This window comes from Mobula birostris, chromosome 16 (genome assembly GCF_030028105.1).
Source record: "Mobula birostris isolate sMobBir1 chromosome 16, sMobBir1.hap1, whole genome shotgun sequence".
Taxonomy (NCBI): domain Eukaryota; kingdom Metazoa; phylum Chordata; class Chondrichthyes; order Myliobatiformes; family Myliobatidae; genus Mobula; species Mobula birostris.
This window is the reverse complement of record NC_092385.1, coordinates 58,146,003-58,161,910: the sequence shown is the minus strand read 5'-3', so window position 1 is coordinate 58,161,910 and position 15,908 is coordinate 58,146,003. Positions and strand designations below refer to the sequence as shown.

General features: G+C 42.4%; 1 protein-coding gene across 4 annotated transcripts in view; it reads right to left on the bottom strand.

The window, feature by feature from the left end:
- Nucleotides 1-15,908, bottom strand: part of dnah1 (dynein, axonemal, heavy chain 1) — a 379,457-nt gene that overhangs the window by 248,599 nt on the left and 114,950 nt on the right. For all 4 annotated transcript variants that reach the window (XM_072280693.1, XM_072280695.1, XM_072280697.1 and 1 more), the window contains 3 exons: nt 11,466-11,678; nt 10,455-10,619; nt 10-131 (listed from right to left, as the gene is read on the bottom strand). In XM_072280693.1, the coding sequence (XP_072136794.1) occupies nt 10-131; nt 10,455-10,619; nt 11,466-11,678 (500 nt within the window). The remainder of the gene's footprint in view (nt 1-9; nt 132-10,454; nt 10,620-11,465; nt 11,679-15,908) is intronic.

Below are 15,908 nucleotides of genomic sequence, written 5' to 3'. Positions count from 1 at the left end.
ACTGGGTACCTTGGGAAAGAGCCTCTCTTTGTCTCCAGATATTCACTGAGACCTTTCTGCACAAGTTCAAGTTGTTTGTTACATTCACGCAAGTTCTCTAGCAGCCTTCCATCAGGGCATAATTCAATAATCTGTGGAAAGGAATCAAAATGTTAATAAACAAGTAGAGTAATCACAACTCCCATGACAATGATAAGACACTTTTGATACTTACTTTTGTCAAGGGAAGCATTGCATGCACCACTCACCACTCTCTGTGTAAAAAACTTACCCCTGACATCTCCTCTGTACCTACTTCCAAGCACCTTAAAACTAAGCCCGCTCATATTAGACATCTCAGCCCTGGGAAAAAGCCTCTGACTATCCACACAATCAATGACTTTCATCATCTTATATACCTCTATCAGGTCACCTCTCATCCTCCAACGCTCCAAGGAGAAAAGGCAAAGTTCACTCAACCTATTCTCATAAGGCATGCTCCTCAATCCAGGCAACATCCTTGTAAATCTCCTCTGCACCCTTTCTATAGTTTCCACGTCTTTCCTGTACTGCGGAGACCAGAACTGAGCGCAGTACTCCAAGTGGGGTCTGACCAGGGTCCTATATAGCTGTAACATTACCTCTCGGCTCTTAAACTCAATCCCACGGTTGATGAAGGCCAATGCACCGTATGCCTTCTTAACCACACAGTCAACCTGCGTAGCAGCTTTGAGTGTCCTATGGACTCAGACCCCAAGATCCTTCTGATCCTCCACACTGCCAAGAGTCTTACCATTAATACTATATTCTGCCATCATATTTGATGTACCAAAATGAATCACCTCACACTTATCTGGGTTGAACTCCATCTGCCACTTCTCAGCCCAGTTTTGCATCCTATCGATGTCCTGCTGTAACCGCTGACTCTGTAGCCCTCCACACTATCCACAACACCCCCAACCTTTGTGTCATCAGCCCTCCACTTCCTCATCCAAGTCATTTATAAAAATCACGAAGAGTAGGGGTCCCAGAACAGATCCCTGAAGCACACTACTGGTCACTGACTTCTAAACAGAATATTACCTATCTTTGCCTTCTGCAAGCAAGCCAGTTCTGCAAGCAATCCACTCTTTTCCTTCTGTGAGCAAGCCAATTCCGGATCCACATAGCAAGGTCCCCTTGGATCCCATGCCACTTTACTTTCTCAAGAAGCCTGCATGGGTTACCTTATCAAATGCTTTGCTGAAATCCATATACACTACATCTACTGCTCTACCTTCATCAATGTGTTTAGTCACATCCTCAAAAAATTCAATCAGACTTGTAAGGCATGACCTGCCTTTGACTAAGCCATGCTGACTATTCCTAATCATATTATGCCTCTCCAAATGTTTATAAATCCTGCCTCTTAGGATCTTTTCCATCAACTTACCAACCACTGAAGTAAGACTCACTGGTCTATAATTTGCTGGGCTATCTCTACTCCCTTTCTTGAATAAGGGAACAACATCTGCAACCCTTCAATCCTCCGGAACCCCTCCCATCCCCATTGATGATGCAAAGATCATTGCCAGAGGCTCAGCAATCTCCTCCCTCACCTCCCACAATAGTCTGGCATACATCTCCTGTCCAAGAGATTTATCCAACTTGATGCTTTCCAAAAGTTCCAGCACATGTTCTTTCTTAATGCCTATATGGCCAAGCTTTCAATCCGCTGAAAGTCATCCCTACAATCACCAAGTTCCTTTTCCGTAGTGAATGCTGAAGCAAAGTATTCAATAAGTATCTCTGCTATCTCCTCCGGTTCCATACACACCTTTCCACTGTCACACTTGATTGGTCCTATTCTCTCACATCTTACCCTCTTGCTCTCCACATACTTGTAGAATGCCTTGGGGTTTTCCTTAATCCTGCTCGCCAAGGCCTTCTCATGGCCCCTTCTGCCTCTCCTAATTTCATTCTTAAGCTCCTTCCTACTAGCCTTATAATCTTCTATATCTCTATCACTACCTTGTTTTTTTTGAACCTTTCATAAGCTTTTCTTTACTTCTTGATTAGATTTTCAACAGCCTTTGTACACCACGGTTCCTGTACCCTACCATCCTTTCCCTGTCTCATTGGAACGTACCTATGTAGAACACCATGCAAATATCCCCTGAACATTTGCCACATTTCTGCCGTACATTCCCCTGGGAACATCTGTTCCCAATTTATGCTTCCAAGTTCCTGCCCAATAGCTTCTTATTTCCCCTTACTCCAATTAAACGCTTTCCTAACTTGTCTGTTCCTATCCCTCTCCAATGCTATGGTAAAGAAGATAGAATTGTGATCACTATCTCCAAGATGCTCTCCCACTGAGAGACCTGACACCTGATCAAGTTCATTTCCCAATACCAGATCAAGTACAGCCTCTCCTCTTGTAGGCTTATCTATATATTGTGTCAGGAAACCTTCCTGAACACACCTAACAAAGTCCACCCCATCTAAACCCCTCGCTCTAGGGACATGCCAATCGATATTTGGGAAATTAATATCTCCTACCACGACAACCCTGTTATTATTATACCTTTCCAGAATCTGTCTCCCTATCTGCTCCTTGATGTCCCTGTTACTATTGGGTGCGCTATAAAAAAACACCCAGTAGAGTTATTGACCCCTTCCTGTTCCTAACTTCCACCCACAATGACTCAGTGGACTATCCCTCCATGACTTTCTCCTTTTCTGCAGCCGTGACACTATCTCTGATTAACAGTGCCACGCCCCCACCTCTTTTGTCTCCCTCCCTGTCCTTTCTGAAACATCTAAAGCCTGGCACTTTAAGTAACCATTCCTGCCCCCGAGCCATCCAAGTCTCTGTAATGGCCACAACATCATAGCTCCAAGTACTGATCCACACTCTCTCACTCTGCTTTGTTCATGATGCTTCTTGCATTAAAATAGACACATCTCAAACCATCGGTCTGAGCGCGTCCCTTCTCTATCACCTGCCTTTCCTCCCTCTCGCACTGTCTACAAGCTTTCTCTATTTGTGAGCCAACAGCCCCTTCCTCCATCTATTCAGTTTGGTTTCCCCCCCCCCTCCCCACCGCAATTCTAGTTTAAAGTCTCCTCAATAACCTGAGCAAACCTCTCTGCCAGGATATTGGTCCCCCTTAGATTCAAGTGCAACCCGTCCTTTTTGTACAGGTCACGCCTGCCCCAAAAGAGGTCCCAATGATTGAGAAATCTGAATCCCTGCTCCCTGCTCCAATCCCTCAGCTATGCGTTTATCCTCCACCTCACTTTATTCCCGTACTCCTGTCACATGGCACAAGCAGTAATCCCTAGATTACTACCTTTGAGGTTCTGCTTCTCAACTTCTTTCCCAACTCCCTGTAGCCTGTTTTCAGGACCTCCTACCTTTTCCTACCTATGTCGTTGGTAGCAATATGTACTACATCCTCTGGCTGTTCATCTTCCCACTTCAGGAGATCACGGACGCAATCAGAAACATCCTTTGACCCTGGCACCTGGGAGGCAAATAACCATCGATGTTTCTTTCCTGCATCCACAGAATTGCCCGTCTGACCCCCTAACTATAGAGTCCCCTATCACTGCGCCATCCTCTTCCTTTCCCTACCCTTCTGAGCCACAGGGCCAGACTCTGTGTCAGAGCTGCGGCCACTGTTGCTTCCCCCAGGTAGGCCGTCCCCCCCAACAGTACTCAAACAGGAGTACTTATTGTTAAGGGGCACAGCCACAGGGGTACTCTCTAGTATCTGACTCCTGCCCTTCCCTCTCCTGACTGTTACTCACTTATCTGTCTCCCGAGGCCCCGGTGCGACTACTTGCCTATAACTTCGCTCTATCACCTCCTCATTTTCCCTGACCAGACGAAGGTCATCGAGCTACATCTCCAGTTCCCTAACGCGGTCCCTAAGGAGCTGCAGCTTGATGTACCTGGCACAGATGTGGCCTTCCGGGAGGCTGGGAGTCTCCTGGACTTCCCACATCTGACACGCAGTACAGAACACCAGCTTCACAGACAGTGTTTCTATTCTTCACAGGTAACCTACCTTGTCTCGACTTGTTATCGCCGAAGCCCAGTAGAGCCAAAGCCCTCCTACTCTGTCTATATCTTCTCTGATGCCTGCTCTATAAAGCTGGCTTCTTTTTATACTCTTCCCACCAGTCTAACTCGCTGATGTCCACGTGCCTGCACAGTCATTCCTCGATCATACCACTCATGGTAGTTGTTCACCCCTTGCTCAGTCAGAATCCATGTATTTCTGCTTTAAAAATATATAGGCTTCTGACCCTCATCAAAGAAGAGATTTGGATTCACAAACCTCAAAGAAACTAGGTCCCTCTTGTCTTAAATGAACAACTGATTATTTTTAAACACTGACTTTTATTTCTAGGTTTTCCTACAGGAAGATACATTCTCTCCATATCCACTCTGCAAGATCTCTAAGGATCTTATCTATCTCAATCTTCTAAGCTCCAGTGGATCAAATCTAGTTTGTCCAACTTTTCTTCATAAAACAATCTACCCTTTCCAGGTTTTGGTCTCTAAACCTTCTCTGAACTGCTTCCAATGCAGTTAGATCCTTCCTTAAATTACTTAACTAAGTGGGTTAAATTACTTTCAGGAAGGATTGTATTGGTACCAATACCATAGTGAGCATCCCACAAAAGATCTTATCGGTAAAAAGACAGCAAAGTTTTCGATGAACTTAAAGATTGAGGGCAGTCAGGAGTGGGGGAGTCTAGGACCAGAGGGCACAGCTTCAGAATACAAGAATGTCCCTTTATAACGTAGATGAGGAAGAGTTTTTTTTAAGCCAGAGGGTGGTGAATCAGTGGATTTCATTGCTACAGAAAGCTGTGAAGGCCAAGTCATTACGTATAGATTAAGTGGAGGTTGATAGGTTCTTAATTAGTAAGGGTGGCAAAGGTTACGGGAAGAAGGCAGGAGAATGAAGTTGAGAAGGATAATAAATCAGACATAATGGAATAGTGGAGGAGACTCAATGGGCCAAATGGCCTAATTCTACTATGTCGAATGGTCTTATGATCAAGTGAATTGTGAATGGTAATAAAAACATGGTTGAGAATTTCAGAGACAAAGGAAGAGTTATTGAGTTGGAGGCATTAGTGGTGACAGGTATGTGATCAGTATCTCACTTGAGTTTATGTCATTACGTTTTCTAACAGTCCAAACTATCTTGAAAGAATTGCCATGGAATAGAATGCTGTCAGCGGCTCAGGACAGAGCTTGCAGCAGTGGCCTTCTGATACTTAGATTTCTACACATGTAGTGCTGAATAACAGGCAAAGAACCAGCTAATTTTTAAAACAGTGGAACATCAAAAGAGATGATAGTTCAATACAGTTAAGAGTCATCAACAAAGATACAGGACCTGTCAATATGTTTTCTGGTAATATAGAAGGCATGTGACATAGTTGCCTTCATTGGCCGGAGTACTAAGTATAAAAAGAAGTCATGTTACATTTATGTTAAAAAATCGGTTATGCCATACTTGAAAAAATGTGTGCATTTCTGTTTGCCCTATTACAGGAAGGATGTGGAGGTTTACTGGGATACTGCCTGGATTAGAGGGTATGAACTATAAAGAAAGGTTGGACACAGTTGGGTTGTTTTCCCTAGAACTTCAGAGGTTGAAGAGAGACCTGACAAGTGTAAAAATTATGAGAGACATGGATGCGGTTGACAGTTAGAATCAATTGCCCCAAGGTAGAAATGTCAAACACTACAGGATGTCCGTTTAAGGTGAGAGGAGAAAAGAATAAACGAGATGTGTGGGGTAAAATCTTTTACATAGAGAATAGTAGGTACTGGAAAGGGTTGATGAGGGTAGTAGTAGAAGCAGATATGATAGTGGCTTTTAGACGCACATAAATGTGTGGAGAATAGAGCAACACGGATCAGGTACAGGCAGAAGATTTAGTTTAATTCGACATCATATTTGGCAAAACATTGTGAGCCAAAGGGCTTTTATTTACCCCGTACTGTTATTCTATGTTCCATGTTGCATGACATTGCCAAAGTATGGCTTAATATGAGGAATTGGAGAGGAGAAAAGAAGGAAGTTAAGAGACATTGTGGGAGCAGAAATGGAAGTAATTGTAAGAGGCTCACTGGCTACCATAGAAAAGATTATGAAGCCAGATAGGTATCTCACCCATCCAGATGGCAGAGGGGAGATATTGCATGAGGATAATTCACTCATGTTCGCACATACAACGGTTTGCGACAAACTGAAAAGGTTGAGGAGGAATGGTTTACCATAACAACAACCACATTGCTGCTATTTGTAATTTTGTTCTGAGCAAGTTTGGTATCATGCTCGGGAAGAAATCTGACTGGAAGGGCTGAAGGAAAAATGGGCATGGATTTGCCTTGTGTCAGTACATTCAAGGCTTAGGAAAGGAAGATTCAGTAATTTTCCAGTTAGGTGAATAAGTAGTTTTTGAGGAGAGGGCTGACAATTGAATCAGAACCAGAATCAGGCTTAATAGCACTGGCATACACCATCAAATTTGTTGCTTTGTAGCAGAGGTACATTACAAGACATAATAGTATAAACTAGAAATTACAGCAAGTACACATAAAGAAAGAAAAGTAAATCAGATAAGTAGTGGAAAAAAAGAGGAAATAAAAAGTACTGCGGTAGTATTCATGAGCTCATCATTTTTTCAGAAATCTGATGGTGAAGGAGAAGAAATTATTCCATAAACATTGATTGTGTGTCTTTAAGCTCCTGTATCTCCTCCTTGAAGGTAGCAATGAGAAGAGGGCATGTCCTGTGTGATGGGAGTGGAGTCCTCAATGACGGATGCTGCCTTTTTGAGGCGTCGCCTTTTGAAGGAGTCCTAGATGCCGAGGAGGCCAGTGCCCATGATATAACTGGAAAATGCCCAAGATAGATCCTCAGAGATGCTGACACCCAAGAACATGATGACATGAAGAGAATCCCTGAATATTGTCCAGTCCATCTACTCAAAGCAGTGCTCTAAGCGCTCCTTTGCCTCCCTTGACAATAACCTTCTTGGCCCTCACCACTGGAATTGCCGTCTTTAGTCCCTGCCTGCATGCTGGGAGCAGAAGTACAGTGAAGTGATTAGACTTTCCAAACTGTGGGCATGGGGTTGCATGGTAAGCATTTTTGATAGTGGTCAAGTGTGTTGACTCCTTTGGTTCCACAGGCGATATGTTGGTGGTAGTTGTTCAGAGACTTCTTCACGCAAGCCTGGTTGAAATCTCCCACAATGAGTGCACAGTTTCGTGCCTGTTAATTACATTGCTCAGACTCTCCAGTGCCTGCCAGATAGTGACCTGAAGTGAAATGTGAATGGTTACCAGGATGATGGTGAGAAACTCTCTCGGCAGATAAAATGGACTCAGTTGACCGCTGGATGTTCTAGGTTGGATGAACAGGACTGAAACAGAACCATTAGATTTGTGGACCATGATAAATTAATCATAAAGCATACTCCACCTCCTCTAGCTTTAAAAGACTGAGCTGCCCTGTCTTTGCGGAGAATGATAAAGCCAACAAGCTGCAGCATTGCAACTGAAATGGCGGGGATAGCCACGTTTCTGTGAAGCAAAGTACACAGCAGTCCCTGATGTCCCTCTGGTACAGCAATCTTGCTCTGAAGTCTTATTTTTCAGAGACTGTAAATTCACGAACAGGATAGTTAGGAGTGGAAGTCTGAGGCCTCTGCGTATCTAAGACTGCATGCCATCCCTGCTTCCATTTTCTTAAAGAAGAATTGCACTCAAGACTTGGGTCTGCTGTCCACAGTTCAATGATTTTAGTATTGATAATTACTTAAGATGTCTTAAAATGATGCTGCTCACTGAAGTATCCATGGCTGTGACTGTGCATTTCAGATATAGTAGTCTTAAATGAGAATATTTGATGATTCCCATCAGAGCTGTGCGCAAACAGTCACCACATAATGGCGCCATATACTCAGATGTTAAGTACTTGACTTAAGTCCAACATGGACTCTGCCTCAGTAAAGCAGCCAAAATAATTAAAGACCCCACCCACCTTGGATGTACTCCATTTTCCCCCCTCTAATCAGTCAGAAGATACAAAAGCCTGAAACCACATACCACCAGGCTCAAGGGTAGCTGCTATCCCACTGTCAATTATTGAATGGACCTTAGAACAGTGAAATGAACTCTTGACCTCACAATCTACCCTGCACCTTATTATCTAATGGTACTGCAATTTCTCCATACTCATAACAGTTTATTTTGCATTCTGCTATTGTTTTACCTTGCACTATCTCAAATTACTGTTGTAATTAAAATGATCTGAATGGATAGTAAGCAAGACATTTTTCACAATACCTTGGTACATGAGAAAATAATAAACTAATTCAAATATTTGCCAATTTACATGGTGGCCAGGAACAAAACTCAAACAAGTGAACCGTTTAGTGTAATTGTAGATAAGGAGATGGGTCTCTGGACAATCATCAAGGTCTGACCTGAACAATAAGAGGAAATAGAGAAACAGCAGAAATAGTTCAGTTGCTGCTCTTAATGTTAGTGACAAAAAAAAATCAGTGAGCTTCCTGCACATTCTGGGTGGAAGAGGCTGGGTCAAGAGGTTGAAGAAGATGGACTGCAGATGAAAGAGCCCAGGTTTTATTTTTGCATTGCAGGATAATTTTGTTTAGCAATACAGCGTGGAGAAGGCCTTCTGATCTTTCGAGTCACGTCGCCCCAGCAACCTCCAACAAAGGCAGAGGAAAGCAGAGACAATAGTGTTTATATTATGTTCCTAGATTTGATTAAAATCAAAACCCGACATCTTACCTATACATGCTGTTGAACCTAACAGAACAGAAATAAAGGTTACGTTGTAGAGACGAGTCAGGGGTCAGAAAGCAATAATTTTAGTTGGGTTTGGGACAAATTTGAAGGTGAAGGTCCAGCAGGTAAGTAGCTACCAAAATGTTATGAAAGAAATTTGAAAGTGTAGATGTAAATATATTCAGATTCTTTTTCACAGATGAACATGGAAGAAAATAGGGGTAAAAAGAAGAAGATGGGTGGATGTAGGTGACAGCATAACAAGGAAGTAAACTGAAAAAACTTTATCTGTGATTGACCTGATAATTGTAGTGAGCCAAGGGAAAAACAAGGGCTTACTTGGAGAGGTGTGGAGTAGGGAAATGAAAACATAATGTAAGGCTCTAAACTCAGAGGAGTGAAAGCATAATAAGCTTAGTTGGAAGCTGAATCACCAAGATTGAAATTTATTGATGCAGGTAATGGGGAAGGAAATTAAACACTTATTAATAAAATAGTTGGCATGACATTTGGGTGGGTAGTAGTTAGTGAGGATTTAAAATGAAAAGTTTGGAAACTGGCACGAGCTGATGAGCTCGGTGGGGGGGGGGGGAGGGGGAAATTGGTGCAAAAGAAATAGAGATACTTGGCCAAGCTGTGATCTGGTGAAAAGATCCCCATTTCATTGTGTTTTTCTTTCTCTGGCAGGCAAATGGTGGAAGCAATAAACAGGAAGGTACTCTTCATTTAGTGGGACATGGTTAGCTGAGTTTCCATCCAGGTCAAGTTATCAATTCAATCTCTTACAATAAGCTCACAGATTCTTGCAGTCTCCTCTTAACCCAAAAGTACACCAAAGGGAAATGCATACAGGATTGTGATAATTAACCATCTGTATAGTTTGCAGGATCAGCATTGGTATGGGTAATTGGCACAGGAAGGAGATAGGGTAAAACACAAAACAGAAAATTAATGGAAGTAGACGTGGTGGACTTGGAACAGCTGCTAAGAGGCACATGTGAACAGGCCTGTGGAAAGCTCAAATTAAATTAAGCCAAATTACATAGCAGGATTGGGATATGTATATCTTGGCAGAAGATGGCACAGCTGAAGAAAGTCTAATCAGCTTTGCAGATTGATAAACTGATAAAGCAATCTGGAGGTAGCAAAGCATTTCTTTATTAGGAGACAATAATCAATACCACTCCAATCAGTCTCATTTTTTAAATTTTATTGAGATACAGTGTGGAATAGGCCCTTCCGGCCCTTTGAGCTGTGCTGCGCCAGCAATCCCTGATTTAATCCTAGCCTAATCAAATCATGGGACAACTAACCTGCTAACTGGTACACCTTTGGACTCTGGAAAGAAACCGGAGCACCTGGAGGAAACCACATAGTCACAGGGAGAACGTACAAACTCCTTACAGGCAGCAACAGAAATTGAACCCAGGTCACCTGTACTGTAAAGCATTGTGCTGACCATTATGCTACTATGTTGCTCTAAATGTAGCTGGTTTGATAACAAGGTAGCAAAAGGTATCAGAGCAGGAGGCTTCTCCATGATATTGATTTAGGGCAAGAAAACAAAATCAATATTAAAATTAGATAATCAAAAATAATCAGCATTTTATCAGCAATAAAAGCGTAATTGCAACTGTACCTGTCTATTTTCATTTGCATTTTTCATTATAGTTATCCACAGCCGTTCCATAGTATGATATCGTTTACTTTCCACTGGCAGTTGTCTGTTAATATCATCAGAGCAAAAGATAGGTTCCAGGTAAATCCAAGATCTCTGACATTGCAGCCATTCTTCCAGGACATCCTGAAGTAACACAAACATAATGGAAAGTGCATCTCTAAGTATAATTGCTTATTTGTCTTAGCTGTGGTTTATAATGTTAAGCAGGTCTTTAAGGAAAGTAGAGATCCATTAAGTTCCTCTTGAAAGGAATGTAAACTCACTTTCTTTCTCAACATAGATGCTCCTGATCTGCTCACTATGTCTAACATTATCTGTTCTTACTTATGGTGACTTATAGTATATAGCATAGAGGACAAGATTTTTTTCCTTTTCTATTGATTATTGGGCAAGACAAGCTGATTTAGTTCGGATTCAGAAACCCTTATTGCATTATTTGCCTACACTCAGTAGCCACTTCATTCGATACAGGATGGAACTGGCTGTGGTCTTCTGCTGCTGTAGCCCATCCACCTCAAGGTTTGCCATGTTATGCATGCAGAGATGTTCCTCTGCATATCGCTGTTGCAATGTGTGGTTATTTGAGTTACCATCACTTTCCTGTCTGCTTGAACTAGTCTGGCTATTCTTCTCAAACCTCTCTCATTAACAAGGCATTTTCACCCACAGAACTGCCACTCACTGGATGTTTTATGTTTTTCCACACCATTCACTGTAAACTCGAGACAGAGTTGTGTGGAAAATCCCAAGAGTTTCTGAAATATTCTGGCATCAACAATCATTCCATGGTCAAAGTCACTTAGATCATATTTCTTTCTCATTCTGATGTTTGGTCCGACAATAAAGTAACATCTTGACCATGCCTACATGCTTTTATGCATTGAATTATTGATGGCTGATTAGATACTTGCATTAACAAGCAGGTGTACAGTACCTAATAAAGAGGCAACTGATGCGTGCAAATCTCACCTGGGTCATCCGCAGTTTGCTTTCCCAACTGTTGATCCTTGCTTCATAAGCCTTTTTATAAGGTGAGAAAGACATGCTTTGTGTCATGACAATATGATCATCCAGTAACTGAGAAGCTTCATCTGGACTTTTCAAGATATATGTTCCTGTTTCTTTGTATGGCATTACATCAAACAAGATATTTTCCCATTCAGCCTCCATCTTATCCAGGGCCTATAAATAAGATTTCAGACATTACCATATGAAGATTCTTTCCTTGGACTGAAACATTTGCAACTTCATCGGTGAAGACTTTTTTGGTTTAAAATTAGTCTAGCAAAGATCTGATATATTTTGAAACCTAGAATGCTATTTAAATACTATCTAAAAGTATCTAAAACAAACATGGCTTATTTATTTTCAGCTAATTTGCAGAATGTGTTACTTGCAAGTCCTTGCGGTGAATACACTCCTACAACAAATTTTGTATCACAGAAATCTTACCTAAAGTGAAAGCATATTATTTTATATAAAAGTCTAGATGTGTAGAGTAAGGTTGGTGCATTAAAAGATGCAAATATTTCAGGTTGGTTACACTGTGAAGGTTGTTCTCCAACAATATATTTCTAAATGATGACAGCTCAGAGAGTCGCCACATTGAAACACAGGTATGGATGTAGATTATTTAGTCTGCTGAGCCTGTTCTGCCACTCAGTTCCTCATTCCTGTTCTGCTACATATTACAGACTAGTTTATAGTCATAAAATCAGGGATACAATGAAATTCTTTGCTCGCATGAAGCTCACAGAGTAAACAATAAAAAGTCATGAATACAACAACTGCAAAACAGCATTGAAGTGCAAACTGGAGTAGGGCAATAAGAAATGTTAAAGTGACAACAACAGAATAAGCAAAAGAGATAGATTTAAGAATACAGGAGTGCAACACAAGCTGCCACTAATAAATGACAATTCCTTGTGTGCAGTTCTAATGGGTATCACCAAATATTCCCATTTAGGACTACTACAGCTGATATCCACAGACACAGCCATCAGTACTTCAGTAAGCAACATTGTTTTAAGATGTTTACAAAATCCATTGATATTGAAACTTCGCTATATTGGCAGATCCCAGACTGCAGATTCAGGTCTTGAGTGCGTTTCCCCTTTAAGAAAATGGAAGTGCAGATGCCCAGCCAGTCCACAGATACAAATGAAACACAGAACCTTTAGCCAGTCCTCCCTGCTACCCTGCTGGTGAATGTACAATCTCTGGAACAGAACATTGAAGACCTCAGACCAGAGACATCAGGGACTTTGCTTTTCTGAAACATGGCATTTAAGTGACAGTGCTGCAGCCTGATGCATTCACCATTCCCCACAAAGACAACATAGCTCAGTCTTTTAAAGGTAAAAGAGGCGGAGTGTGCTTTATAGTTAACTCATTGTGATGCACACATGTGATGGTTCTGTCTCCAACCTGGAACAATCTCGTGTTGTCTATTTTATCTGCCAAGCGAGGTTTCCACCATCATCCTGGTAGTGGTATACATTCCATCTCTGGCCAACCTCAGAACCGATCTAGAGGAGATGAGCACAGTGATCAGCAGTCATGAAACTGCCTTCCCTATCACTGTGGGGGATTGCAACCAGGCCAGCATGAAGTCGTCCCTGAACAACTCTTGCCAATATATCACCTGTAGAACCAGAGAAGCCGACACACTTGACCACTGTAATACCATCTCTAAGAATGTTTACCATGCCACACTATGGAAAGTCCAATCACTTGGCTGTACTTCTACTATCGGCATATATGCAGAGACTAAGGACTTCAGCACCTGTGTTATGAACCCACGGGTTTCGTTTACTGTGGACTGTCGCCTTAAGCGCCTGAGTGAGGTGGGACTATGACGTCAGTCACAGGCTGAAGGAGTTTGCTTCAGATTTGGGAGGGGAGGGAGTGGGGGAGAGGAGGGAGAGTGGGTGGGAGAAGGTGGGGAGGGACACACACACACACACACACACACACACACACACACACTCTGGGGAAGCCGGTAGCTTCAGTTTGTCGCAGCCGAGGCTTGGAACTCTCCTATGCCCACAAGGGTGGGTTGATCATCAGCACGCAGTGCATAACGGATGTGCGAGTGTCACTTCGTATAATCCATAGGAGTGGATCTTGGGATATCTTGTAGGATCACTTGTGTAGCCCTTGCCTGGGTATGTTGTGTAGTAACCAGTGGAAGACGATATTCCTGCGTTAGGTCACTTTTGGTGATAATTCGTATGTGGACGGATTCTACAGATAAGATCTTCGGTGATTATTACTTCGTTTACCTGATGTGGGGCCTGTGGAATACTTTGTACATACTTTCTCTCTCCATTACAACGTGGATTACAAATATCTCTCTCCCATCATTTATTTTGTGGATTACTGAACTTTCCTACTTTACCATCTCAACACTCTAAGCCTTGTTCCCCCAAGCTCAATAGTTTGGGAGTTATATTTACACACATATATACACATAACACTGTTAACTTTTGGTTTTATCTTGGTTGAGTTACTATAAGTAGATACTAATAAAGATAGTGGTTTTAACATTAAAACCTGACTCAGCGTGAAATCCCTTGCTGCTGGTTTGTTTCTAAAATGTTACAGTTCGTAACACCTGTAGTGAGGACCAATAAGGTATAGTCAAGGGAAGTGGAGAAGCACTTACAGAACTGCTTTGAGTCAGTGGACTGTACAATACTCAGGAACTCATCTTCAAATCTGTATGAATACACCATAGTTGTCACAAACTTCATAAAGACCTGTGTGAATGAGTGTTTGCCTTCCAAAACATACTGGATATTCTCAAACTAAAAGCCATGGATGAACTGAGGGCTAGATCTATGGCATTCAAGTCTGGTGATCCAAGACAAGAAGTCGGGATATGACCTATGGAAGGCTATTTCAAGAGCAAAGAAACAATTCCAACTTACGTTGGAGGTGGAATCTGATGCACATCAGCTCTGGCAAGGTTAGCAAGCCATTACATCTTACAAGATGAAACTTAACATCATGAATAGGTGTGATGTTTCACTCCAAGATGAGTTCAATGTCTTTTATGCATGCTTTGAAAAGAAGAATAAAACTACACTAGTGCAAATCCCTGCAGTATCTGGTGATCCTGTGATCTCTGTCCTGACGGACGCCATCAGAACATCTTTCAAGACAGTGAACCCTCGCAAGGCATCAAGGCCTTCATGGTGTACCTGGTAGGGCTCTGAAAACCTGTACCACCCAACTGGCGGGAGTGTTCAAGGATGTCTTCAATATCTCACTGCTGCAGTTGGAGGTTCCTACCTACTTCAAAAGGGCAACAAGCACACCAGTACCCAAGAAAAACAGGGTGAACTGCTTCAATAACTATCACCCACTCATATCTACTGTGATGAAGTGCTTTGAGAGGCTGGTGATGGCCAAAATCAACTCCTGCCTAAAGAAGGACAATTTGCCTAACATGACATTAGGTCTACAGCAGGTGCAATCTCATTGGCTCACTACTTGGCCTTGGATCACCTTGACAATAGACAATACCTGCTTCAGGCTGCAGTTCAGCATTCAACACAATCATACCCTCAGTTCTAATCAGCAAGCTCCAAAACCTGGGCCTCTGTACCTCCCTCTGCAACTGGATCCTAGACTTCCTCACCAAGAAACCACAGTCTCTGCAGATCAGAAATAACATCTCTTCCTCACTAACAATCAACACTGGCACACCTCAAGGATGTGAACTTAGCCCAGTGCTCTACTCTCTCTCTCCTACAACTGTGTGGCTAGTCGCAACTCAAGCACCGTCTATAAATTTGCTGACGACACAACCATGGTTGGCAGAATTTCAGATGGTGACGAGGAGGCATATATGAGCGAGATAGATCAACTTGTGGAGCGGTGTCACAACAACAGTTATGTACTCAGTGTTAATAGCACCAAGGACTTGACTGTGGACTTCAGGAAAGGGAAGTCAAGTATACACACACCACTCCTCATTGAGGGATCAGAGTGTAAAGGGTAAGTAGTTTCAAGTTCATGGGTGCCAACATCTCTTAAGACGTATCCTGGGACCAACTTGGCATGTCATCAGAGACTCACAAATTTCTACAGGTGTACCGTGGAGAGCATTCTAACAGGCTGCATCAACATCTGGTATGGAGGGGCCACTGCACAGGATCGGAAAAAGCTGCAGAAAGTTGTAAATTCAGCCAGCTCCGTCAGGGCACTGGCCTCCCTAGCAATAAGGGCACCTTTAAAAAGGTGATGTCTCAGTAAGGTAGCATCCATCATTAAGGATTTCCATCACCCAAGACATGCCCTCTTCTCATTGCTACCATCAAGGAGGAGATACAGGAGCCTAAAGATACACTCCCAATGTTTTAGGAACAGTTTCTTTCCTTCCACCATCAGATTTCTGAATGGACA